Raw genomic sequence first — 26,561 nt, 5'->3', positions numbered from 1 at the left:
TACTGGCTTTTACCTGTATATTGTCCTTGTGACACAATCTCTTAGTTGGCCTCCTCAAAGTCTTCTCGCGGTAACAGTCCCTGGAAAGCGACGTAGTGAGAGTTGCAGTACACAGGTGCTTTGTTGGGACAGGCTTGCACCTGTTCGGGCTTCTGAGATGTGAACGGATTGACGCCGCTGTCCCGAATGTGCACCTCCAACTCCAGCAGGATCTGCAGCGAGTACTTCAGCTCCATGTCACTGTTGGAAAAGAAGGAGACATGTTTTTTTATGTAACAATCTTTACATAACGTCCACCAGATGAGACATTATAGGCCAGACGAAGATAATAATAGATTTTATTCTAAAAAGCACTTTACATTGAGTAAACAACCTCAAAGTGCTACAGTTTATTAAAAAAATAAAAAGATAATACAAATAAATAAAAATAAAAACTAGAACAGCCTAATAGCTAGAACTAGTATGCATATATCTAAAAAAAAAAAGAGAAAAAGGCTTTATTAAAAAGAAGGGTTTTTAAGCCTTTTTTAAAAAGCATCCACAGTCTGTGGTGCCCTCAGGTGGTCAGGGACAGCGTTCCACAGACTGGGAGCGGCGGAGCATTGTTCGTAGCTTTGTACTCGGAGGTTGGAGGAGGTTAGCCTGTCCGGAGCGGAGGTGTCGTGTGGAGGATTTGGGGGTGAGTAGCTCTTTGAGGTAGAGGGGGGCATTTCCACGGAGGCACTGGTGGGTTAGTAGGGAGACTTTGTATTCAATCCTGAGTGGAACAGGAAGCCAGTGAAGGGATTTGAGAATTGGTAGAGATAGAGATGGAGATTCTGGTGAATGTCCCTTGATTTCCCAAAGTTTCTGCAAAATGGAACTCATTTTCAAATGCAAATGTGGACGGGTACGACAATTAAATAAATGAATACAATAGACGATAATAGTAGAAATCATATTATTGCAAAAAGGGCGAGGTGTGCTGTACCTTTAAAACATCTGCATAACCACATCATTAGCACTGATGCTAAAGCTAACACAACTAAAAAAGTTTGTGGGCTGGCCCACAAATATGATTCCTGAAATGTCCCCATTCCTGGGTGGGTCTCGTGTGAGAGGAAGGTTATTCATTTTGCAGTGCAGTCCGCTGAAAATGATGGAAAGTGCCACTCATGTCCGCCCTGAGATCGGTAGGTTGTGAGTTCAAACCCCGGCCGAGTCATACCAAAGACTATAAAAATGGGACCCTTTGCCTCCCTGCTTGGCACTCAGCATCAAGGGTTGGAATTGGGGGTTAAATCACCAAAAATGATTCCCGGGCGCGGCCACCGCTGCTGCTCACTGCTCACCTCACCTCCCAGGGGGTGATCAAAGGTGATGGGTCAAATGCAGAGAATAATTTTGCCACATCGAGTGTGTGTGTGGCAATCATTGGTACTTTAACTTTTAACATAGCAACTGTGGTCAAAGTGGAAATTGCCACAAAACACATTTTAATATACTCAACACTATACTGCCATCTGGCGGCTAAAGTGGATAATGCACACCCAACACCCCCTTGTCAACTTTGACATTTAGCTTAGACCCGGAGATGGTGAGAAATACTCGAAAAGACACTCGTTTGCGCCCACCTTTTCTTTTCTTTTTTAACCTGCGTGATAATTGTGATTAATTCTTCATCCAAACGGGAAGATATAAACATCTCAGGTAGAACAGACATTGTAGAGTAAGTGATTGTTTTATTATGTTCATGGTTTGTTTTTCTTGTTAAGCACTTAGCATTAGTGCTACTTACTGGATCTGCTTAGCATTTAGCTTCCAAAACTTGTAATTCATCCTCCTTATACTCAGGCTCAAAAATATAAAGTTCCGGATCATCGTTAGTCCCAAAGTAGTCGTTGACTCCAAAGAAGTCTACCATAATTAGTAGTGTTGTTGTTGTTGTTGAAGGAAATAGCAAACGTTGCGTGATGCATCTGTGAAATGAATATAATATAGTGTTCCGTCTGTGGCGGCATGCTGTTACAATTTCGCTGCGCTTGTTGAGGGATGACAGGTCTGGACGGTATATAATAAACAGTTTCTCTTTCAAGCATAGGTTGCATCTTTTATTACCACTATTGTAAGGTGTGCTGGATGCAAGAATTTGCCATGTTATTGAATATTCAACATTATTGTCTTTGAGGTCCCAAATGTGTTTGCTGAGTTCTGTGGTATTCCGCAGGTTTTGGTTCCCGAAAGAAGCCTTGTGATTGTTCCATCTGGTTTTGAACTCTCCCTCAGTTAATCCTACATATGTGTCGGATGTGTTAATGTCCAGCAACCACCCGCCCACTGCAAATGATTTGCCACTTGCCAAGATATAAAATTGCATTTCTAGAAATGTCACTAATGTTAGGAGATATTTACTTATTTTTAGTCATCGACTATACATCATGATCTTAATTTTAGCATGAATGATTATATTTTGTTTATTCCAGGTTAAAAGTGTTAAAGTTGAGAAAAAACACCTAATCAAATACTATGCACTGGTTTTCCCCACATAGAAAATGTTGTTTAAAGATTCTGCAACATCCCAAAAATGCCTATTTTATAATGCTTGTTATCAAAATAGAATACTTATTTATATGTTAAAAGTCCTGCTTAGTTTCTAGATGTACAAATCTTAATTTAGGATGTCTTAACAAGCAAATTACGCCGCTGCAAGATAGATATTTTCACTCATCTTTGTTTTTTTCCTAAAATCTTTTCTTTATCTTATATTTTGTCAGCTCTTTTTTGCAGTGTAAAATGAGCAAAAATACATAAATATTGCATGTTTTTTTTAATGTGCCTGTTACTACATTACACATTAACTTTCAGTGCGTGTATGTAAAACTGTGATACCTTCATTGTTAGCTGACTTTTGCTAGCCTTTATTTACAAGTTAGAATGCATTAAAAAAGAAAAACATATGTGTGCTTGTCCCACAGAAGGATTGTGAATGATAGGCAAAATTTAAAAAAGTGCAGTTCCCCCTTAAAGGGGTCCAACATAGTTAGGTTAGTATTAGTAATTCATAATCATAATGAATTGATGAGATATTTATCTTCTAATCTAACAAACATCCAACAAAAATGAATAAATAACAAAAAAAAAAAAAATTGAACTGAATATAATTTTACTTAACATTGTAGCTTTCAGTTGCACCATTTAGACCAAGGGTGTCAAACGTACGGCTCGCGGGTCGGATCAGGCCCGCGAACAGGTTTTATCCGGCCCGCGGGATGAGTTTGCTAAGTATAAAATTGAGCCGAAATTTTTGAATGAAAGAAACTGCTGTTCTAAATGTGTCCACTAGATGTCACAATAGCAATACTTTGTATCTTTGTAGACGATGCTACATATGTAAAAAAAAAAAAAAAAAAAACACACGATGTTAGTGCACCAGTCGAGAAAAATGAACAAATTACATAAATAATGTCAAAGTAATTTTATGTATGTTATCACAAAAGTTTCAGTTTTCGGAAATGTCCGGCGAGCAGACAGAGGCTGTGTTTGTTGTACCAAGCCAAAGGCTTGTAAAATTCCATTGTGTACGATGGGAGGAGACGGGAGGGGTTATCTATTGTGATCCAAGACCTGCCCAAGCTCGATCCAGGACCAGCCCAAGCCCGAGGCATCTTTTTCTTTTGTGTTAATGTGACCGAAAACAATGGCTGTTTACATATCCCCCCCATTCCTTTAGAAACAGCTGTTGTTATGTAAACAGGGAAAGTCCAAATAAAAAGAAGTGGCGTACAATCTTTCGCCAGAGCGTGCTGAGACACTGTAGGGTGCAAGGGTACAGTGTCCAGGCGTCTCTCCTCAAATTGAGCCCAATTTAATTCTGTCTCTGTTTAATTCCTCGCTTCTTGTCTCGTTTAATAGATGTCATCAGTGTTTGAACCTGACAAATAACATCCTGTAATTTGATTTTGATACACATTTTTTATCTTGTTGGATTGAAAATTAACACCAAAGAGTTGACTGATGAACATTATCACATCATTTATTCAGAAAGTATAAATAACGACAAATAAAGATAGAATACTATTAACCACAACATGTAAGTGTAAAAAAACCCGACAACATTATGATATGTACAATTTCAGAATGTGCTTGTTCTATTTTTAAACAAAGAAAACAATCTGAAGTTGTCTTTATTTTTAAGTTATCGTGCCGTGATTTTACCAGTCTGGCCCACTTGGGAGTAGATTTTTCTCCGTGTGGCCCCCGATATAAAACGAGTTTGACACCCCTGTTTAAGACACAGGAAACTATTAATATTTGTCTTATTAATAATTAAGTAAGCCATATGACGGACCTGTACATCGTGAAGAATGATGGGATGTTGTAGTCTCTGAGCAGCAGAAGAGTCGGGAGCCAACCTTCCGCCAGACCTTGGTTGGCGTGGAAACCTGCAAATGACCACTAATGAGCTCAAAACTGAATATTTGCACCAATTTGTTTTGATTGCCGAACACGGTGCAATTTACAATATATAAACAATATCCCCGGCGGGGGATGAATTTTCTCGCAAATAAATGGTATTTCCTTCATAGAATGAATATAGACTTGCATAACTGCATATTATTTATTGGGTGATGTGAAAAGGGGTGTAAAGCCAGCCAGCCCTGGGATTATCCCAATGCCAAAAAAAAAAAAAGGGAACAATGTTTGTTGACTAGCTTAAAATCCACGATGGCCTGCTGACACGGACATGTTGACAAGCGAGAGCCGCAGTCTGGCTTCAACCTGCCGGATAATCCTGCACTCCCATTAGCCGCCACTTGTCACTTCAACCCTGGCTCTGATTTATTCCGCGGTATGAATAGCTCGCCCTTCACCCGGGCCTCTGCGCTGGGAAAGCAGATACTCTAAATCCCCCTCCTGCTCCGTCCTTGAGTGGGCTCCTCATTGATCAGCAAGACCTCTCCGTTTTGGAGGACGTCAGCTCCTCTGGAATGGTGAAAGCATAATCGTGCATAGTGAGAAATATGAGCGCTGGATGTGAGTAAGCGTGGGATTGCTTAAAGCTTCAGCTGTTCCGCCTCGGCCGAGGGATAAAGTGCAGCATTCTGGCTTTTAATTGCAAAAATCCTGCGGCATTATTGACAATCTGGCCTTCATGCAGGTTAGGATCGAAGGAACAGTTTATAGAGAATACAATAAAGGCCTCATTAAACAGGAGAGTTCTGCAAAGCCCGGAAAATCTGCAAATGTTGCATATTTGTGGTTGCAAATGACCTAAAATGACCGTAGAGAAGTTAGCATGTTTCTGCACAAGTCCATTATAAGTCATCTTTGGCTTATAAACCGGTGCATTTTGCTAAGGGAAAAACATTTATGATATTTCAGGTGTACTTTTGGATATTTTTGCTCTGTATGATGCAAATTGCATCACTGTTTGGTGAAAATGTGTTCAATTAAACTATATCTGTTAAATAAATAAAAAATACGCTTACACAATTGTTGTGATTTTCTTTTAAAGAAATGGAAAAATATATGATTTCTTGTACTTTAAGCAAAACAATTTTTAGACACACATATCTGCATGTATATATTATGCATGTATATAATTTATATACATACATGCACACATTTATGTATGTACATATATAAATATATATATATATATATATATATATATATATATATATATATGTATTTGTGTAAAATATATATACATCCATATATATTTGTATATATACATTTATTTTTTATTTATTTATTTTTTATTTTTTTTATTTTTTTTATGTCCTGTCCAGCTTCTCAGGCAAATCATATAGTTGATGTAGATGCCCATGTCGGCTGTTCAGATTTACTTTACAAAAGAGAAGTGTAGGATACTTCTCTTGTTGCCTTATTTGTATTTGACTTTATTAAATGTATTTATATTATCATTTAGTGCAGCCGGGCCGGAGCAGGAGGGGATAGAAAGAGAAAAAAAAAGAAGACAGAGGGGGAAATTGTGGGGACAAGAGGGGGATTAGACAGAGAGACAAAAACAACAACAGCAAACAACAACAACAACAACAATAGAGCAACATCAGCAAATATGACATGTACAAATATGATGGTAAAATTAATAGCAAATAAGCAGTTAGCGAAAAATAAAAAATAATACAGAAATGACAATGAGCATTATTACACTACAAATGGATCAATACAAATACCAATAGAAATAGCGCTATTGATAATGAACAATACCAATAATTTACCTTTATTATCAACAATACAGTTGTTTAAATGCAACAATACATATACGTAATGATAACTTGAGATACGAAAGAATGCAGAAAAATGGAGGGGGAGAAAGAGAAGCAACCTACATATACATTTATTTAAAACAAACTTATTTTCTAAATATCTTTTTTATTTTAAGCAAATTTATGTTCAGTTGTAAAAAAAAAAAAAAAAAAGATTTTTAATATACACCTGTAACCAAAATATTGCTTAAAAATATTAAAATCTTGACATTTTTAATATTGTCTTTCATAAAAATGTATGTTTGTGTGTGTATATATATATATATATATATATATATTAGGGGTGTGGGAAAAAATCTCAAGTTGTGCGATTCAGAATCGATTCTCATTTAAAAAAAATCGATTTTATTTAATTTTTTTAATTTTTTTTTTTTTTAATTAATCAATCCAACAAAGCAATACAAAGCAATACCATAACAATGCAATCCAATTCCAAAACCAAACCCGACCCAGCAACACTCAGAACAGCAATAAACAGAGCAATTGAGAGGAGACACAAACACGACACAGAACAAACCAAAAGTAGTGAAACAAAAATGAATATTATCAACAACAGTATCAATATTAGTTACAATTTCAACATAGCAGTGATTAAAAATCCCTCATTGACATTATCATTAGACATTTATAAAAATAAAAATAAATGAACAATAGTGTCACAGTGGCTTACACTTGCATCGCATCTCATAAGCTTGACAACACACTGTGTCCAATATTTTCACAAAGATAAAATAAGTCATATTTTTAGTTCATTTAATAATTAAAACAAATTTACATTATTGAAATCAGTTGATAAAACATTGTCCTTTATAATTATAAAAGCTTTTTACAAAAATCTACTACTCTGCTTGCATGTCAGCAGACTGGGGTCGATCCTGCTGAAATCCTAAGTATTGAATGAATAGAGAATCGTTTTGAATCGGGAAAATATCGCTTTTGAATAGAGAATCGTGTTGAATTGAAAAAAATCTATTTTGAATCGAATCGTGACCCCAAGAATCGATATTGAATCGAATCATGGGACACCCAAAGATTCACAGCCCTAGTATATATATATATATATATATGTATGTGTGGGGAAAAAAATCACAAGACTATTTCATCTCTACAGGCCTGTTTCATGAGGGGGGGGTACCCTCAATCATCAGGAGATTTTAATGTGAGCATTCGCATACCATGGTTTATATAGGGCACAGAGTGGGTGGGTACAGGCTGGCGTAGGGGCGTGGTGATTGGCTCATGTGTTACCTAGGAGGTGCTTCCGTCTATGGCGGCATGCTGTTACAATTTCGCTGCGCTTGTTGAGGGATGACAGGTCTGGACGGTAAATAATAAACAGTTTCTCTTTCAAGCATAGGTTGCATCTTTTATTACCACTATTGTAAGGTGTGCTGGATGCAAGAATTTGCCATGTTATTGAATATTCAACATTATTGTCTTTGAGGTCCCAAATCAGTTGTCTACCAATCTAAGGTAATACGCAAGGACATTAACACATCCGACACATATGTAGGATTAACCGAGGGAGAATTCAAAACCAGATGGAACAATCACAAGGCTTCTTTCAGGAACCAAAACCTGCGAAATACCACAGAACTCAGCAAACACATTTGGGACCTCAAAGACAATAATGTTGAATATTCAATAACATGGCAAATTTTTGCATCCAGCACACCTTACAATAGTGGTAATAAAAGATGCAACCTATGCTTGAAAGAGAAACTGTTTATTATTTACCGTCCAGACCTGTCATCCCTCAACAAGCGCAGCAAAATTGTAACAGCATGCCGCCATAGACGGAAACACCTCCTAGGTAACACATGAGCCAATCACCACACCCCTACACCAGCCTGTACCCACCCACTCTGTGCCCTATATAAACCATGGTATGCGAATGCTCCCATTAAAATCTCCTGATGATTGAGGGTACCCCCCCCTCATGAAACAGGCCTGTAGAGATGAAATAGTCTTGTGATTTTTTTTCCCCACACATACATATATTGCGCTCTACTACGATATCGAGCACTATTTTTTGGATAACCTTATTAAGACATATATATATATATATATATATATATATATATATATATATATATATATATATATATATATATATATATATATATATATATAAAGTTTTTTTCTTCAAATATGTTTTTTTCAAAGTCTTTTTTGTAATTATTTCAAATGGAATCTCCATATACATTTTTTCATACATGCAAAAATACAGAAATTATTAATTTTCTCTTACATGCAACTTATAATGCATGTATACTTTATTTTACTCATAAATAACCATCCCTCTGGCTCTTTTTTATATCTGTATCTTTGATTTCATATAATTGTGTTAATCTGATTATCCTCTGTGGAGACTCAATAAATTGGATGTAATAATTCATCCATCCACTTTATGCTTGGTCGTGCTTCTTTGCATGCTGTCCCGTGTTTTCAGCCTTCTCACAATGTTGACGAGCATCCAGGTTCTCAGGCAGTTTATGAGGTAGTCTTGTATATTTAGCTCACGGTGATAAGTGAGCCAGAGGGGTTATGGGTGCGGCTGGGTGGGCTTTACTGCTGCTTGGCGGGTTAAAGGTCACGGAACAGCAGGCTGAGCGTGGAATAGGTGTGAGCATACAGCAGCGCTTTATGAGCTGCCACTGCATGTGTTGTCATACACACACATTAGCCCCAATGCAATGATAAAAGATGGTTTTGCATGTTTGCGGACATATTTCAGCCTAACAAATCTAATTGGCTCCGTTCTGGATACGATACGATAGTTTTTGACCCCTATCATTTATAGGCATAATGATTGTTTTATACAATACACAACACTGCAAAAAAAAGTCCCTTAAAAGCTGATTTTTCACATTATTTGTTTGGGTTTTCTTGTTACAATTAAATAAGTTATCACATTTTGTCATTATGATTATCTTTTAAGTGTATCATCCGTGAAGGTGGCAGTAATGTGCTTTATAAAGTGGTTTTCTAAACAAATAAAGATACATTTCTCAATTCAGTATTTTTTGAGGGGAAGAAAATAAATAAAATAATACATCAATTCATTGTCACATTAAAAAAAAATTAAAAAAAATAAAAAGTAAAGCTACTAAGTCTTAAAATATATTTTCGTGATCCTACTTCAACTTGTTTTGCTATTTTGTTGGAATTACAATCATAATCTTGGTCATTACTGCATATTTTTGGTGAGGCTGTTCTACTCCAGTCCTGTAGTTGGCGGTAATGAGTTCATTACACTAATTAGCTCTGATACAAGTGAACGGTATTGACGAAACAGAAGCAAAAAATATATTAGAATTTTTTTTTAATTTTTAATAAATGCATTTTGAAAAAATAGCCAATAAGTCAACACATACATAGAATTTATGAATAAAAAATATATAAATATTTTTCAATTGGTTACTTTTCTTGTTTTTCTATTCTTTTTTTTTTTTTTTAAATCTAACAAATCTGAACCTGATGCTAGCGGACTGTAAGAGCAAAACATGAAATAAAAACAAAAATGCATTAAACTACAAATTTAAAACACAATATTTAGGTTAAATTGCTATTTTTATTCATATATAATATTTATATTTCATTTTTTTAATTAATAAATGCATTTTGAAAAAAATAGCAAATAAATCAACACATACATGAATTTATAAATAAATTGGTTACTTTTCTTATTTTTCTATTCATTTAAAAAAAAAATCTAACAAATCTGAACCTGATGCTAGCGGAGTGTAAGAGCAAAACATGAAATAAAAACAAAAATGCATTAAACTACAAATTTAAAACACAATATTTAGGTTAAATTGCTATTTTTATTCATATATAATATTTATATTTCATTTTTTTAATTAATAAATGCATTTTGAAAAAAATAGCAAATACATCAACACATACATGAATTTATAAATAAATTGGTTACTTTTCTTATTTTTCTATTCATTTAAAAAAAAAATCTAACAAATCTGAGCCTGATGCTAGCGGAGTGTAAGAGCAAAACATGAAATAAAAACAAAAATGCATTAAACTACAAATTTAAAACACAATATTTAGGTTAAATTGCTATTTTTATTCATATATAATATTTATATTTCATTTTTTTAATTAATAAATGCATTTTGAAAAAAATAGCAAATAAATCAACACATACATGAATTTATAAATAAATTAGTTACTTTTCTTATTTTTCTATTCATTTATTTTTTTTAAAAATCTAACAAATCTGAACCTGATGCTAGCGGACTGTAAGAGCAAAACATGAAATAAAAACAAAAATGCATTAAACTACAAATTTAAAACACAATATTTAGGTTAAATTGCTATTTTTATTCATATATAATATTTATATTTCATTTTTTTAATTAATAAATGCATTTTGAAAAAAATAGCAAATACATCAACACATACATGAATTTATAAATAAATTGGTTACTTTTCTTATTTTTCTATTCATTTAAAAAAAAAAAATCTAACAAATCTGAACCTGATGCTAGCAGAGTGTAAGAGCAAAACATGAAATAAAAACAAAAATAAATTAAACTACAAATTTAAAACACAATATTTAGGTTAAATTGCTATTTTTATTCATATATAATATTTATGTTTAATTTTTTTAATTAATAAATGCATTTTGAAAAAAATAGCAAATAAATAAACACATACATGAATTTATAAATAAATTAGTTACTTTTCTTATTTTTCTATTAATTTATTTAAAAAAAAAATCTAACAAATCTGAACCTGATGCTAGCGGACTGTAAGAGCAAAACATGAAATAAAAACAAAAATGCATTAAACTACAAATTTAAAACACAATATTTAGGTTAAATTGCTATTTTTATTCATATATAATATTTATATTTCATTTTTTTAATTAATAAATGCATTTTGAAAAAAATAGCAAATAAATCAACACATACATGAATTTATAAATAAATTGGTTACTTTTCTTATTTTTCTATTCATTTAAAAAAAAAAAATCTAACAAATCTGAACCTGATGCTAGCAGAGTGTAAGAGCAAAACATGAAATAAAAACAAAAATAAATTAAACTACAAATTTAAAACACAATATTTAGGTTAAATTGCTATTTTTATTCATATATAATATTTATGTTTCATTTTTTTAATTAATAAATGCATTTTGAAAAAAATAGCAAATAAATAAACACATACATGAATTTATAAATAAATTGGTTACTTTTCTTATTTTTCTATTAATTTATTAAAAAAAAAAATCTAACAAATCTGAACCTGATGCTAGCGGAGTGTAAGAGCAAAACATGAAATAAAAACAAAAATGCATTAAACTACAAATTTAAAACACAATATTTAGGTTAAATTGCTATTTTTATACATATATAATATTTATATTTCATTTTTTTAATTAATAAATGCATTTTGAAAAAAATAGCAAATAAATCAACATATACATGAATTTATAAATAAATTGGTTACTTTTCTTATTTTTCTATTCATTTTTTTTTTTTTTAAATCTAACAAATCTGAACCTGATGCTAGCGGAGTGTAAGAGCAAAACATGAAATAAAAACAAAAATGCATTAAACTACAAATTTAAAACACAATATTTAGGTTAAATTGCTATTTTTATTCATATATAATATTTATATTTCATTTTTTTAATTAATAAATGCATTTTGAAAAAAATAGCAAATAAATCAACACATACATGAATTTATAAATAAATTGGCTACTTTTCTTATTTTTCTATTCATTTATTTAAAAAAAAAATCTAACAAATCTGAACCTGATGCTAGCGGACTGTAAGAGCAAAACATGAAATAAAAACAAAAATGCATTAAACTACAAATTTAAAACACAATATTTAGGTTAAATTGCTATTTTTATTCATATATAATATTTATATTTCATTTTTTTAATTAATAAATGCATTTTGAAAAAAATAGCAAATAAATCAACACATACATGAATTTATAAATAAATTGGTTACTTTTCTTATTTTTCTATTCATTTAAAAAAAAAATCTAACAAATCTGAACCTGATGCTAGCGGAGTGTAAGAGCAAAACATGAAATAAAAACAAAAATAAATTAAACTACAAATCTAAAACACAATATGTAGGGTAAATTGCTATTTTTATTCATATACAATATTTATATTTCATTTTTTTAATTAATAAATGCATTTTGAAAAAAATAGCAAATAAATCAACACATACATGAATTTATAAATAAATTGGTTACTTTTCTTATTTTTCTATTCATTTAAAAAAAAAATCTAACAAATCTGAACCTGATGCTAGCGGAGTGTAAGAGCAAAACATGAAATAAAAACAAAAATAAATTAAACTACAAATCTAAAACACAATATGTAGGGTAAATTGCTATTTTTATTCATATATAATATTTATATTTCATTTTTTTAATTAATAAATGCATTTTGAAAAAAATAGCAAATAAATCAACACATACATGAATTTATAAATAAATTGGTTACTTTTCTTATTTTTCTATTCATTTAAAAAAAAAATCTAACAAATCTGAACCTGATGCTAGCGGAGTGTAAGAGCAAAACATGAAATAAAAACAAAAATGCATTAAACTACAAATTTAAAACACAATATTTAGGTTAAATTGCTATTTTTATTCATATATAATATTTATATTTCATTTTTTTAATTAATAAATGCATTTTGAAAAAAATAGCAAATAAATCAACACATACATGAATTTATAAATAAATTAGTTACTTTTCTTATTTTTCTATTCATTTAAAAAAAAAAATCTAACAAATCTGAACCTGATGCTAGCGGAGTGTAAGAGCAAAACATGAAATAAAAACAAAAATAAATTAAACTACAAATCTAAAACACAATATGTAGGGTAAATTGCTATTTTTATTCATATATAATATTTATATTTCATTTTTTTAATTAATAAATGCATTTTGAAAAAAATAGCAAATAAATCAACACATACATGAATTTATAAATAAATTGGTTACTTTTCTTATTTTTCTATTCATTTAAAAAAAAAATCTAACAAATCTGAACCTGATGCTAGCGGAGTGTAAGAGCAAAACATGAAATAAAAACAAAAATAAATTAAACTACAAATTTAAAACACAATATGTAGGTTAAATTGCTATTTTTATTCATATATAATATTTATATTTCATTTTTTTAATTAATAAATGCATTTTGAAAAAAATAGCAAATAAATCAACACATACATGAATTTATAAATAAATTGGTTACTTTTCTTATTTTTCTATTCATTTAAAAAAAAAAATCTAACAAATCTGAACCTGATGCTAGCGGAGTGTAAGAGCAAAACATGAAATAAAAACAAAAATAAATTAAACTACAAATCTAAAACACAATATGTAGGGTAAATTGCTATTTTTATTCATATGTAATATTTATCTTTCATTTTGTGGTTTCAGTTGTTATCTAAGACTACGCCCCAATGTGGCCTTAACGTCACTTGCATGTGCACTTTGATAAAGTGCAAACAAAGGAAGTTGACCGGGAGGAAGTCGCTTCTACTACAAAATAAAATAAAAGTCTCCACACCTTAAAAATTAGTGGGTTTTTTACGTGAAAATAAATGAAAGTAATATAATGTATGAATGCATGTATATAGTTAGAAATATTTGGGAGGGTTGTAATCTTTTTATGGCCGTTCAGTAGAGGAGACACGGACATCAGCGTGGATCTACTGGACCTTTATTTTTCAACACACATGTAAGTCAATTCCGGTCTTTCAACAATCGCAGTGTAAAAGGGGAATAAGAACCTGTTTTGGTCGATAACGTATTTTCACTTTCATTTGACCGAACAATTATTAGAAGATACTATTCCTCTCCATTTTATGGGCCATGAGCGCCTCTAGAGGGCCGGCTAAAAATATGTTTCTCAGCTGTGGTCCAAAAATGCCACAGCAGTACTGAGTTGTAATACACTTTTACACCACTCGTGGCAGTAATGACCACATCAAACTAAGAGAAGAAGACGAGCGCTGAAGTCATAGAGAAGTTACTTTAGCGCAAAAAAATACATCCAAAGTGGTAAAGCTGTATTTTAATTTGCACTTAAATTTTATTGACAGTTTATTGAAGAAAAATATTAAATATTGATCTCGTTCATTTATTTTGTTTGCACAAAATAACTGTATGCACTTTTATTTTTTGTCAGTTGTTCATACTTTTTCCTAATCAGCCTGACCTAAGCCTAAAGTTTACGTGTTAAATAAATAATAACCTTTGTGATCAACACATGCTTTCATATCATTTGACAAGGTTGTAAACTATAAGTAGGTTAAAAATATTTTTTTTATTATGACTAAAATCAAGAGTAAGATTACTCATTCGGTGTTAATATTTGAGTGGGCCCCCGGCCCCTCTGTAGTGGAGGAGTTGGGTGCCGAGGTCGAAAAGGTTAAGAACCCCTGCGCTACACTACTTAACTCCAAGGCAAGTGGACTGTACTGATAAAACAGAAGCACTACATTGAATAGAATACATATTTTTTAATATATAAACTATCAATATTTTTCTTATGTTTACTCTGCTTTCCTTCTGATTCGAGCTCAATAAAAGACCAAAATGGTTTTGTTTCCCCCCCAGTTTTTTATCTAAGAAATTGTGGACCCCATGCAAGCAGACTGGAACAGTAAAATATAAAAGGTAATAAACCTACCACACTACAAAAATATTTCTAATAGTTACTTTTCTGTTTTTTGCGTTTTTATTTTTCAACATATTCAAAATCAAAGACCAAAATTGTGGTTTTGCTGATTTTTTTTATCCGTTATTTTTTCCTTTTTTTTTAATTCAATCCAAGAAATCTAAAAACATATAAAAGCAAAAATTAAAAAAAATACAACTCATTACACTATGTATTTAAAACACAATATATAGGATATACATGCTATTAATATTAATATCAAATATGTTTCTTTAATTTTGGGGAGATTATATGTTATAATTACAATTTTAAAAAATGTATTTCATTTGACAGGACAATCATGTCATGTCAGGTGAAAAAGTAAAAAAACATTAAAAAACAACAACCTACAAATATAAAACATAATATATAGCAGTGGTTCTCAAGCTTTTGTCACCAAATACCACCTCAGAAAACACTTGGCTCTCTAAGTTCCACCATAATGACCAACATTAAAGCACAGTAACATCGTAGCCCTAAGTATTCATCAAAAACAAAGCAGAGGTTTTATTTCACAAGTATATTTAATAATGTTTGGCTACTGTAACAGTTTGAACGGTTACACTGTGTTTGAATGTTTAATTCGTTGGCGTAAGACCAGTGGTTCTTAACCTTGTTGGAGGTACCGAACCCCACCAGTTTCATATGCGCATTCACCGAATCCTTCTTTAGTGAAAAATCTAATGTTTTTTTTTTCTAATTCAAGACAAAGTTATATGTTTTTGTTTTTTTACCGGTGCACAAAACGACCCATGCATGAACATCACCTTGTTCAAAGAACAAAACCAACACAGTGCATGAACTCACAACAAATTACACACCTGCAAATCAGTGTGACTTCTGCTGTTGCCGTATCCGTAATACGCCGATATGGAGAAGTTTTTATTTGCACGTTGAGTCGGGTGTGTCTCGACCTCCGCGGCGGAGGGTCCGCCGAACCCCTGAGGCCGACTCACCGAACCCTTAGGGTTCGATCGAACCCAGGTTAAGAACCACTGCACTAGACGGAGCCCGCGTACTACTATGGTAGCACTATGGTAACACGACACAGGAGGTCCTTCATACCGACAGCCATCAGACTGTATAATGCATATATTCCTTCTTGACTGCACTTAAATATAGAATATATGTATAATATATTTATATTATTCACATGTGAATAATGCTGTATAGTATTTATTGTCTATTGTGAGCGAACTGTGGTGATGAATTTCCCCACTTTCTATTCTATTCTATTAGTGGTACACGTACCACAGTTTGAGAATCCCTGATATATATAAGATAGAAATGCTATTTTTATTAATTGAAGATATGTATCCTTAATTGTGTGGATTTTGTTGTTGTTTAAAGGCCTACTGAAACCCACTACTACCGACCACGCAGTCTGATAGTTTATATATCAATGATGAAATCTTAACATTGCAACACATGCCAATACGGCCGGGTTAGCTTACTAAAGTGCAATTTTAAATTTTGCGCGAAATATCCTGCTGAAAACGTCTCGGTATGATGACGCCTGCGCGTGATGTCACGGATTGTAGAGGACATTTTGGGACAGCATGGTGGCCAGCTATTAAGTCGTCTGTTTTCATCGCAAAATTCCACAGTATTCTGGACATCTGTGTTGGTGAATCTTTTGCAATTTGTTCAATGAACAATGGAGACAGCAAAGAAGAAAGCTGTAGGTGGGAAGCGGTGTATTGCGCCGTAGAATGCACCCCTTGACTGTTGTGCCGGATAACACAGCCGGTGTTTCATTGTTTACATTCCCGGAAGATGACAGTCAAGCTTTACCATTGGCCTGTGGAGAACTGGGACAACAGAGACTCTTACCAGGAGGACTTTGAGTTGGATACGCAGACGCGGTACCGTGAGTACGCATGCAGCTGCGGTTTCCAAACATTTGATCGCTTGCCCGTACGTGCGTGCCGCTATGTGCATGTCACGTACGCAACTTTGGGGACTTTGGGGAAATATATGTGCTGTATGAACTTTGGGGAGGTGAACAATTCTTTGGGCTGTGGGATTGAGTGTGTTGTGCAGGTGTTTGAGTTGTATTGGCGGGTTATATGGACGGTGTTTGTTATGCGGGATTAATTTGTGGCATATTAAATACAGGCCTGGTTGTGTTGTGGCTAATAGAGTATATATATGTCTTGTGTTTATTTACTGTTGTAGTCATTCCCAGCTGAATATCAGGTCCCACCCGCCTCTCACAGCATCTTCCCTATCTGAATCGCTCCCACTGCCCTCTAGTCCTTCACTCTCACTTTCCTCATCCACGAATCTTTCATCCTCGCTCAAATTAATGGGGAAATCGTCGCTTTCTCGGTCCGAATCGCTCTCGCTGCTGGTGGCCATGATTGTAAACAATGTGCAGACGTGAGGAGCTCCACAACCTGTGACGTCACGCGCATATCATCTGCTACTTCCGGTACATGCAAGGCTTTTTTATCAGCGACCAAAAGTTGCAAACTTTATCGTCAATGTTCTCTACTTAATCCTTTCAGCAAAAATATGGCAATGTCACGAAATGATCAAGTATGACACATAGAATGGACCTGCTATCCCCGTTTAAATAAGAAAATCGCATTTCAGTAGGCCTTTAAGATCCTACTAGTCTGCAATGTAACGCCAGCAGTCTTTGAATGACTGAGGGGACCAAACATGTCCTACAAGGGCCAACTTCAGTGCAGTGTTGTATCAAAAAGCAATTATTTTTGGGATGTGGTGAGTTGACGTACCAGGATGAAAGCCGACCACCAGGTCTGGTTTGGATGCTTCCTCCTTCTCCACCAGCGCCTCCCAGAAGTGATGGTAGAGCCCCTTATAGGCGCTGATGTAGACCCTCTGCTTGGGCCCGAAGGCCGTGAGCGGCGGCCTCATGATGGGTCCGTCCACCACCTCCGGTCCCACCATGACCACCTCCACGCCCTGATGTCCCGGGAACATGTGGTTCAGCTCGTCATAGTCGCTCAGTCGGGCTCCCATGGTCTCGTTATGTGACGCCCCCACTATGTGGATAGTGAAGGGTCTGGAGTGAGGGTCTAGTTGGTAGTGCTGCACGGCGACGGCCACTGTGAGGACCCGGGAGAGGAATTCGCTCTGGATTCGCCACACGGACTGACGCAGGTCAGGGTCCTGTGGTCTGGGCCTGCTGGCGTTTCTCCAGAGGAGCTCCATGTTGCTGCTCGTCAAGACGGCGTCCAGGCGGGTGGTGAGGTGCTCCTCCTGCAGGGGGAGCCAGTCCTGCCAGGTCTTGACCTCAGATGCAGGCTTGGACCACGTGTCCGTAGGAAGTGGAAGATCTCCTGTAAGAATTGGAACTTTAATTTGACTGAATCTTCTTCATGTTGGCTACTCACCAGTGAACATCAGCCACTCCACCAGTCTGTCAATGGCCACCAGACGCAGCGTCTTGCACACCTTTTTATGCTCTGGCCAGTTGTTGACCTGACAGGCTTTGGTGCAGTAGTAGACATTTAAACACCTGTCAGCATGCAAGGTAAGAGAAAAAAAACACACATCTATAATCTGTATAAGATATAAAACCAACAACAAAAACATGAAATATCATGCACATTTATGAAAATTAACAGCAGGGAATCAAATGTAGTTGGAAAAAACTTGTTGCAACATACAGTATCTATTGTTAAAACAACCACATAAAATACACATTTAGTTGGGGAAAGTGCATCGAATTTATTTATTTTTTAATATAAAAAAAATATATCAATAAAAAATGGTATTGATTAAAATAGATTAACGTATTGTACTATATAATATATTTAACAAATAATATATGGTTTAATATTAATAATAATATTAAAATAATAATGATAATAAATGATACAAATATATTGGTTTGAAAAGGATTAAAATATTGTACTATGAAATAAAATAGCAACAAAATGGATGGAGAGTTTATTAGTATGGGTAGTAATAATAATAATAATATATTGGGTTTTAAAATTATTTCAATTTTATATTACAAAATAGGTAGAAAATAAATATCGGGGCGGTATAGCTCGGTTGGTAGAGTGGCCGTGCCAGCAACTTGAGAGTTCCAGGTTCGATGCCCGCTTCCGCCAACCTAGTCACTGCCGTTGTGTCCTCGGGCAAGACACTTTACCCACCTGCTCCCAGTGCCACCCACACTGGTTTAAATGTAACTTAGATATTGGCTTTCACTATGTTAAAGTGCTATGGGTCACTAGAGAAAAGCGCTATATAAATATAATTCACTTCACTACTTCACTTCACAAAATGAACATACGGCATATTGGTATGCATATTAATAATAAAAAAAAAAAAAGTAGCATAATAACTAAAATTGTATATTGGTTTTAAAAGGATTTAAATATTGTACTCTAAAATAAAATAGGTACATAGTTAGTTTAACAAAGATGTATCAGTATATAACAATGCTAATGATAATAATATTATAATAATAATAATAATAAAATGATAAAAATATATATTGGTTTGAAAATGATAAAAATATTGTACTATGAAATAAAATAGCAACAAAATGAATGGAGAGTTTATTAGTATGGATAGTAATAATAATAATATATTGGTTTTAAAAGGATTTACATTTTATACTATAAAATATGTACAAAATGAATGTACGGTATGCTGGTATGCATATTAATAATTTAAAAAAAAAGTAGTATAATAACTAAAATAATATATTGGTTTTAAAAGGATTGAAATATTGTACTATAAAATAAAAAAGGTACATAATTAATTTAACAAAGATTCATCAGTAATAATAATAATAATAATATTGAAATAATAATAATTGAATATATTATAATATTGAAATAATAATAATAAAATGATACAATTATATTGGTTTGAAAAGGATTAAAATATTGTACTATGAAATAAAATAGCAACAAAATGAATGTAGTTTATTAGTATGGATAGTCATAATAATAATAATAATATATTGGTTTTCAAAGGATTTAAATATTGTACTATAAATTGGTACACAATTGGTATGCATATTAATAATAAAAATAATAATACTAGTATAATAATAACTAAAATAATATTTTGGTTTTAAAAGCATTGACATATTGCACTATAGAACAAAATAGGTACATAATGAATGCACAGTTTGTCAGTATGAATAGTATAAATAATAAAAATAATAGTAATAATAAAAATAATATTTTGGTTTTAAAGGCTTTAAATAGTGTACTATTAAATAGGTACATAATGTACGGCTTTAGTATGGAAACAATAATAAAAAATACAATACTTTATTTTATTTATATTATTAATACAGTAATTTAAATATTAAATTATAGTACCAAAAATATATGTACATAAAAATGGTGTTCATATGTTTACCGTTCAACCATAAAAGTACCATAAGTTCCAAACCTGGGATATTTTGAAAATTATGCAGCAACATTTACCATGAAAAATGTACTTTGTCAATCCAGTGATTTGTTTCAAATAAATAATTCAATAAATAAAATAAAAGTAATAATAATATAAATTGTGGCAAATTACAGAAAGGGAATTCACTTGGCCTCACGTGAAACAAATTGGGGTGGGTGCATTATCCACTTAAGCCACCGGACGGCAGTAGAGTGTTGAATATCTTAAAATGCATTCTGTAAAAATTCCAACTTTAACCACAGTGTCAGTTACTATGTGGAGTGGCGCTTTCCATCATTTTCAGCAGGCTGCATTTGCAAAATGATTAACCCCCACACCACCTTCCTCTCACGCGAGATCCATCCAGCCAGGAATAGGGCCTTATAAATCCTTTCCCTCCCGGACTATTATTCGGATTTCCGAGTATTTCACATTTTTGAGCGTCCATTAAAACGTCATGCGTGACGCCAACTCAGCACTCTCACATTGTTCAGGTGTACCTAATGCTGTGGCCTACCACGTCTCCTCAAAATAACAGTTGCATGGCCGACTGCAATGCAATGTCGTGCAATATGTGCACATTTACTGGAATATGCACACATCGTGTACTTGTTACTCAAATTGAGACGTGTTAGTGTGAAGAGAAGGATGAAAACATTTATATTTTAATTACAATCTGCGACAAAACATCAGCTGCTACCAATAAGTACCTCTGAGAGGGGCAGAAGCAGCTGGGAATTTTTAGTGCGTGTGTGTGTGTGTGTGTGGGGGGGGGGGGGAATTTTGGGAGCTCCAAACTCACTTGGGACAGCTTTTCCAATTACCAACTCCCATTTCGGGAAAAAGAAAAAAAAAAAAGCAGATTTTTGGGGTGAAAGATTTAGCAGTAAAGTGTGTGTTAAAGTAAAAGTAAGGAATTATTTTTCTGTTGCGTTTCGGGGTCCCTCTACAGTTTTAAGGCATAATTTACTGTATTAATTATATATATTGTGTACTTTTTTTAAAGACATGATCAGAAACTGAAGTAGAGCACAAACATACATAAAAAAAAAAAAATATATATATATATATATATATACAGGTAAAAGCCAGTAAATTAGAATATTTTGAAAAACTTGATTTATTTCAGTAATTGCATTCAAAAGGTGTAACTTGTACATTATATTTATGCACCTGGGGATAAGTTGATTGGCAACACTAAATTGGCCCTAGTGTGTGGATGTGAGTGTGAATGTTGTCTGTCTATCTGTGTTGGCCCTGCGATGAGGTGGCGACTTGTCCAGGGTGTACCCCGCCTTCCGCCCGATTGTAGCTGAGATAGGCTCCAGCGCCCCCCGCGACCCCAAAGGGAATAAGCGGTAGAAAATGGATGGATTTGAAGTGGCAACAAATGAAAATCTAAAATTCCGTGTGTCACAAAATTAGAATATTACTTAAGGCTAATACAAAAAAGGGATTTTTAGAAATGTTGGCCAACTGAAAAGTATGAAAACGAAAAATATGAGCATGTACAATACTCAATACTTGGTTGGAGCTCCTTTTGCCTCAATTACTGCGTTAATGCGGCGTGGCATGGAGTCGATGAGTTTCTGGCACTGCTCGGGTGTTATGAGAGCCCAGGTTGCTCTGATAGTGGCCTTCAACTCTTCTGCGTTTTTGGGTCTGGCATTCTGCATCTTCCTTTTCACAATACCCCACAGATTTTCTATGGGGCTAAGGTCAGGGGAGTTGGCGGGCCAATTTAGAACAGAAATACCATGGTCCGTAAACCAGGCACGCGTAGATTTTGCGCTGTGTGCAGGCGCCAAGTCCTGTTGGAACTTGAAATCTCCATCTCCATAGAGCAGGTCAGCAGCAGGAAGCATGAAGTGCTCTAAAACTTGCTGGTAGACGGCTGCGTTGACCCTGGATCTCAGGAAACAGAGTGGACCGACACCAGCAGATGACATGGCACCCCAAACCATCACTGATGGTGGAAACTTTACACTAGACTTCAGGCAACGTGGATCCTGTGCCTCTCCTGTCTTCCTCCAGACTCTGGGACCTCGATTTCCAAAGGAAATGCAAAATTTGCATGGTTGGGTGATGGTTTGGGGTGCCATGTCATCTGCTGGTGTCGGTCCACTCTGTTTCCTGAGATCCAGGGTCAACGCAGCCGTCTACCAGCAAGTTTTAGAGCACTTCATGCTTCCTGCTGCTGACCTGCTCTATGGAGATGGAGATTTCAAGTTCCAACAGGACTTGGCGCCTGCACACAGCGCAAAATCTACCCGTGCCTGGTTTACGGACCATGGTATTTCTGTTCTAAATTGGCCCGCCAACTCCCCTGACCTTAGCCCCATAGAAAATCTGTGGGGTATTGTGAAAAGGAAGATGCAGAATGCCAGACCCAAAAACGCAGAAGAGTTGAAGGCCACTATCAGAGCAACCTGGGCTCTCATAACACCTGAGCAGTGCCAGAAACTCATCGACTCCATGCCACGCCGCATTAACGCAGTAATTGAGGCAAAAGGAGCTCCAACCAAGTATTGAGTATTGTACATGCTCATATTTTTCATTTTCATACTTTTCAGTTGGCCAACATTTCTAAAAATCCCTTTTTTGTATTAGCCTTAAGTAATATTCTAATTTTGTGACACACGGAATTTTGGATTTTCATTTGTTGCCACTTCAAATCATCAAAATTAAATGAAATAAACATTTGAATGCATCAGTCTGTGTGCAATGAATAAATATAATGTACAAGTTACACCTTTTGAATGCAATTACTGAAATAAATCAAGTTTTTCAAAATATTCTAATTTACTGGCTTTTACCTGTATATATATATATATATTTTAAGTTTGAACAGCAAACACAACATGACATGTGTCCTGGCTGGTACATCAAGATCATTGGACACTTGTATGTAGGGTTGTGCGGTATACCGGTATTAGTATAGTACCGCGGTACTAATGAATCATATTCGGTACTATACCGCCTCTGAAAAGTACCGGTCCTGTAACGACTTGGTATCGGATTGATACCTAAATGTGTGGTATCATTCAAAACTAATGTAAAGTATCCAAACAACAGAAGAATAAGTGATTATTACATTTTAACAGAAGTGTAGATAGAACATGTTAAAAGAGAAAATAAGCAGATATTAACAGTAAATGAACATGTGGATTAATAATTGATTTTTACAGTTTGTCTCTCATAATTTGGACAAAATAATAGAATGGAACATGACACAATATGTTACTGCATACGTCAGCAGACTAAATTAGGAGCCTTTGTTTGTTTACTTACTAATAAAAGAGAAGTTGTCTTGTATGTTCACTATTTTATTTAAGGACAAACTTGCAATAAGAAACATATGTTTAATGTACCCTAAGATTTTTGGTGAAAATAAAGCCAATAATGCCATTTTTTGGGGTCCCCTTTATTTAGAAAAGTACCGAAAAGTATCGAAAATGTTTTGGTACCAGTACCAAAATATTGGTATCGTAACAACCATACTTGTAGGTTGATCCATATTCACTATTACAATGCTGATATACGTTATCATCAAACTTATTAGGTTTTTATGCAAAGATCAAATATAACATATTGTGACTTTAAATATGTGTAATTATAAGGCTTTTGTATACACCATGAGATGTGTTGAATTGCTGATAAATGGCAAGAAGTATTAACTTTAAATTTACGCGTGACGAGATTGGAGGTGTCCTGGCTGGTCCACCAGTATCACCGACCACTTAAGTAGCAGAATATTGCAATGACATATCTTTTATTACAAGCCAGCTTACTTTACAAGGTTTGATAATGCTCTTGTGCTGTGGTAAAAATTATGGCGTATTGTGACTTTAAACCCATGTGATAAAAAAACAGACCGTTATGTAACCTTCAATTGACATTATGGGATGGTTTTTTTTTTTCTTGACAAATGTCAGTAAGTGAATTATGATTATAACACCTGAAGCACTAACACAATAAAAGGGGTGCCCTGGCTGGTCCATTAGGTATCACTGACCGCCACGCTAGCAGGACATTGCAGGTAATTAGAGAAATGCAATATTTCTTTTTACAAACCAGCTTAGTCTCAAAGTTTCTATAATGCTCTTATGCTAAGAGAACAATATGACATATTGTGACTTTAAATCCATCTACCATAAACAGGCTGTTATATAAGCTCTGATATACTTCAATAGGTGTTTTGTTTTTGTTTAAAAACGTCAGTAATGTCAGCAAAACAAAACTCGAGAGGTGTCCTGGCTGGTCCATCAGCATCACGGACTACTAAAGTGGCAGATTGGAGGTAAATAAGAAGACAATTTAAGAACACACAATGGCCTGGGTGCTGTTTTGTGAAAGGTACTGTTAGAGTAATTGTATCTAAGTTATCACAAAACTTTGTGTTACATTGAGCGCCCGGCGAGAAGACAAACGCTGTCTTTGAACCTACCAAGAAGAAGGCTTGTAAAACTCCACTGTGTAGGATGGGAAGCAGAAGGTGTTCTGTTTCTTTCATGTATTGTAATCCACAGAAAGATTTTGTCTTGACCCAAGAACTACAAAAGCGGAGAGAAAGCAGGACCAGACTCCCCTCCAGGCAACCTCTTCTTTGAACTGTTTTACGACCGTTTCTTTGAACTGTTGTAAACAAAGGCGATGGCTGTTTACGACCCCCGTCCCTTAGAAACAGCTGTTGTAATCATGTAATCAGGGAAAGTCCAAATAAAAGAGAAGGCGTACAATCTTTCGCCAGAGCGTGATGGAGACTGTACAAGAGTACAGCCCAGACGCGCTCTCCTCAATTGAGCCAAATTTAATTCTGTCTCCGTTTAATTCTTTGCTTCTTGTCTTGTTTAATAGATGTCATCAGTGTTTGAACCTGACAGGTACGATTCTCACATATCGTTGCTTCAAAGAACAATGACGTTTGACGAGTAATCGATCATCGTAATGGCCCGACGAGTGTTGAATGCACACAACTCTTAAGTGGGATTAGACTTAGACAAACTTTATTGATCCACAAGGGAAATTGTTCCACACAGTAGCTCAGTTTCAAAGGATGGAAAGTGTAAGGATGGACAGGATAATGCAGGTACTAAGAAGACTAAAAATGTACCATAGTAGTGATATACATTTTAACATATATGTAATATTTACATATTATATACACAGTATATAATATATACTGATATATTATATTATATTATTGTGGAGGGAGATGTGGCCAGCGCTGCCTGCAGGAGCAAAGGTCACCGCCTCTGTCCATGGTGCTGAGGACAGAGCACCATCGGACGGGGGCGTGGCAGTGCTGACGGCGAGACCCAGCTGGCAGGTGATTAGATTTCACAGGTGGTGCGTGTTAATCCAATCATCTGTTGTCTTTAACAGTAAGCGGCCGGGAGCAGGAGGGGAGAGAGGATACGGACGTGACTGAAAAGTCCTGTTCAGCTGGAGAAAAGACTTTGATACAATCTATGTACATTAAAAAACTTTGTTCAACTTGGCACACTGTGAAGTGTATGTCAGTGCGACCTCGACAATTATATTTTTATGTGATATATACAATATATAATGAATCCAAATGACCATGTACAATATTACAGTATATGTAACAGCTGCAGCAAAAAAATAAATACATTTAAAACAAAAAGGGCAGCATAACATAAAAAGTATGCTACACAAATGAGCTGTGTCCTGCCTGGTCCACCAGTATAATAGATGGTCTGACGTAATTGTTTTCAACCAGCCAGTCTTGCTATCATCACAATGGTAATTATCTACCAGTCAGATAATCGCATATTGTTTCTTTAAATCCCCATCGTAAAAAAGTAGGCTGCAAAGTCCACCATGGCATGTTTGGGCATTAGAAACATCAGTAAGTGTGTTTTATAAGCTGCAGAGTTCCAGCCAGATGAGTCACAGTCAGAAGGTCTCAGCTATATTTACACCTGGACATCTTCCATCATAGCCGCTCTTAGTCATGCCAGTGACGGCCAGCAATGTCAGAATGCATCTTAGTGCTGCTTTCACTTGACGCCGCGTGCTAATCAGCTGGGTGCAGCCGTGCAAATATCCAACTCACCTGACACAACGTTTCAGCTTCTGGTCCTCGCTCAGGTGTTCTGGAAGTTTGTTGCAGGCGGTGCAGAATTTGAAGGTCTCCTCCATCTTCTGGAACAT

At 34.6% G+C, this 26,561-nt stretch overlaps 1 protein-coding gene across 1 annotated transcript in view; it reads right to left on the bottom strand.

The window, feature by feature from the left end:
* Positions 1-2: 2 nt before the first annotated feature.
* Positions 3-26,561, bottom strand: part of LOC133610130 (putative protein MSS51 homolog, mitochondrial) — a 26,830-nt gene continuing 271 nt past the window's right edge. The window contains exons 2-6 of the mRNA XM_061966210.2: positions 26,464-26,561; positions 18,356-18,480; positions 17,735-18,301; positions 4,328-4,421; positions 3-240 (exon numbers count right to left, since the gene is read on the bottom strand). The exon at positions 26,464-26,561 is cut by the window's right edge and continues 52 nt beyond it. Of these exons, the coding sequence (XP_061822194.1) occupies positions 42-240; positions 4,328-4,421; positions 17,735-18,301; positions 18,356-18,480; positions 26,464-26,561 (1,083 nt within the window). The 3' untranslated portion in view covers positions 3-41. The remainder of the gene's footprint in view (positions 241-4,327; positions 4,422-17,734; positions 18,302-18,355; positions 18,481-26,463) is intronic.

Source organism: Nerophis lumbriciformis, linkage group LG11 (genome assembly GCF_033978685.3).
Source record: "Nerophis lumbriciformis linkage group LG11, RoL_Nlum_v2.1, whole genome shotgun sequence".
Taxonomy (NCBI): domain Eukaryota; kingdom Metazoa; phylum Chordata; class Actinopteri; order Syngnathiformes; family Syngnathidae; genus Nerophis; species Nerophis lumbriciformis.
Note: the sequence above shows the minus strand (reverse complement) of the source record. Positions and strands in the feature narration are given on the sequence as shown.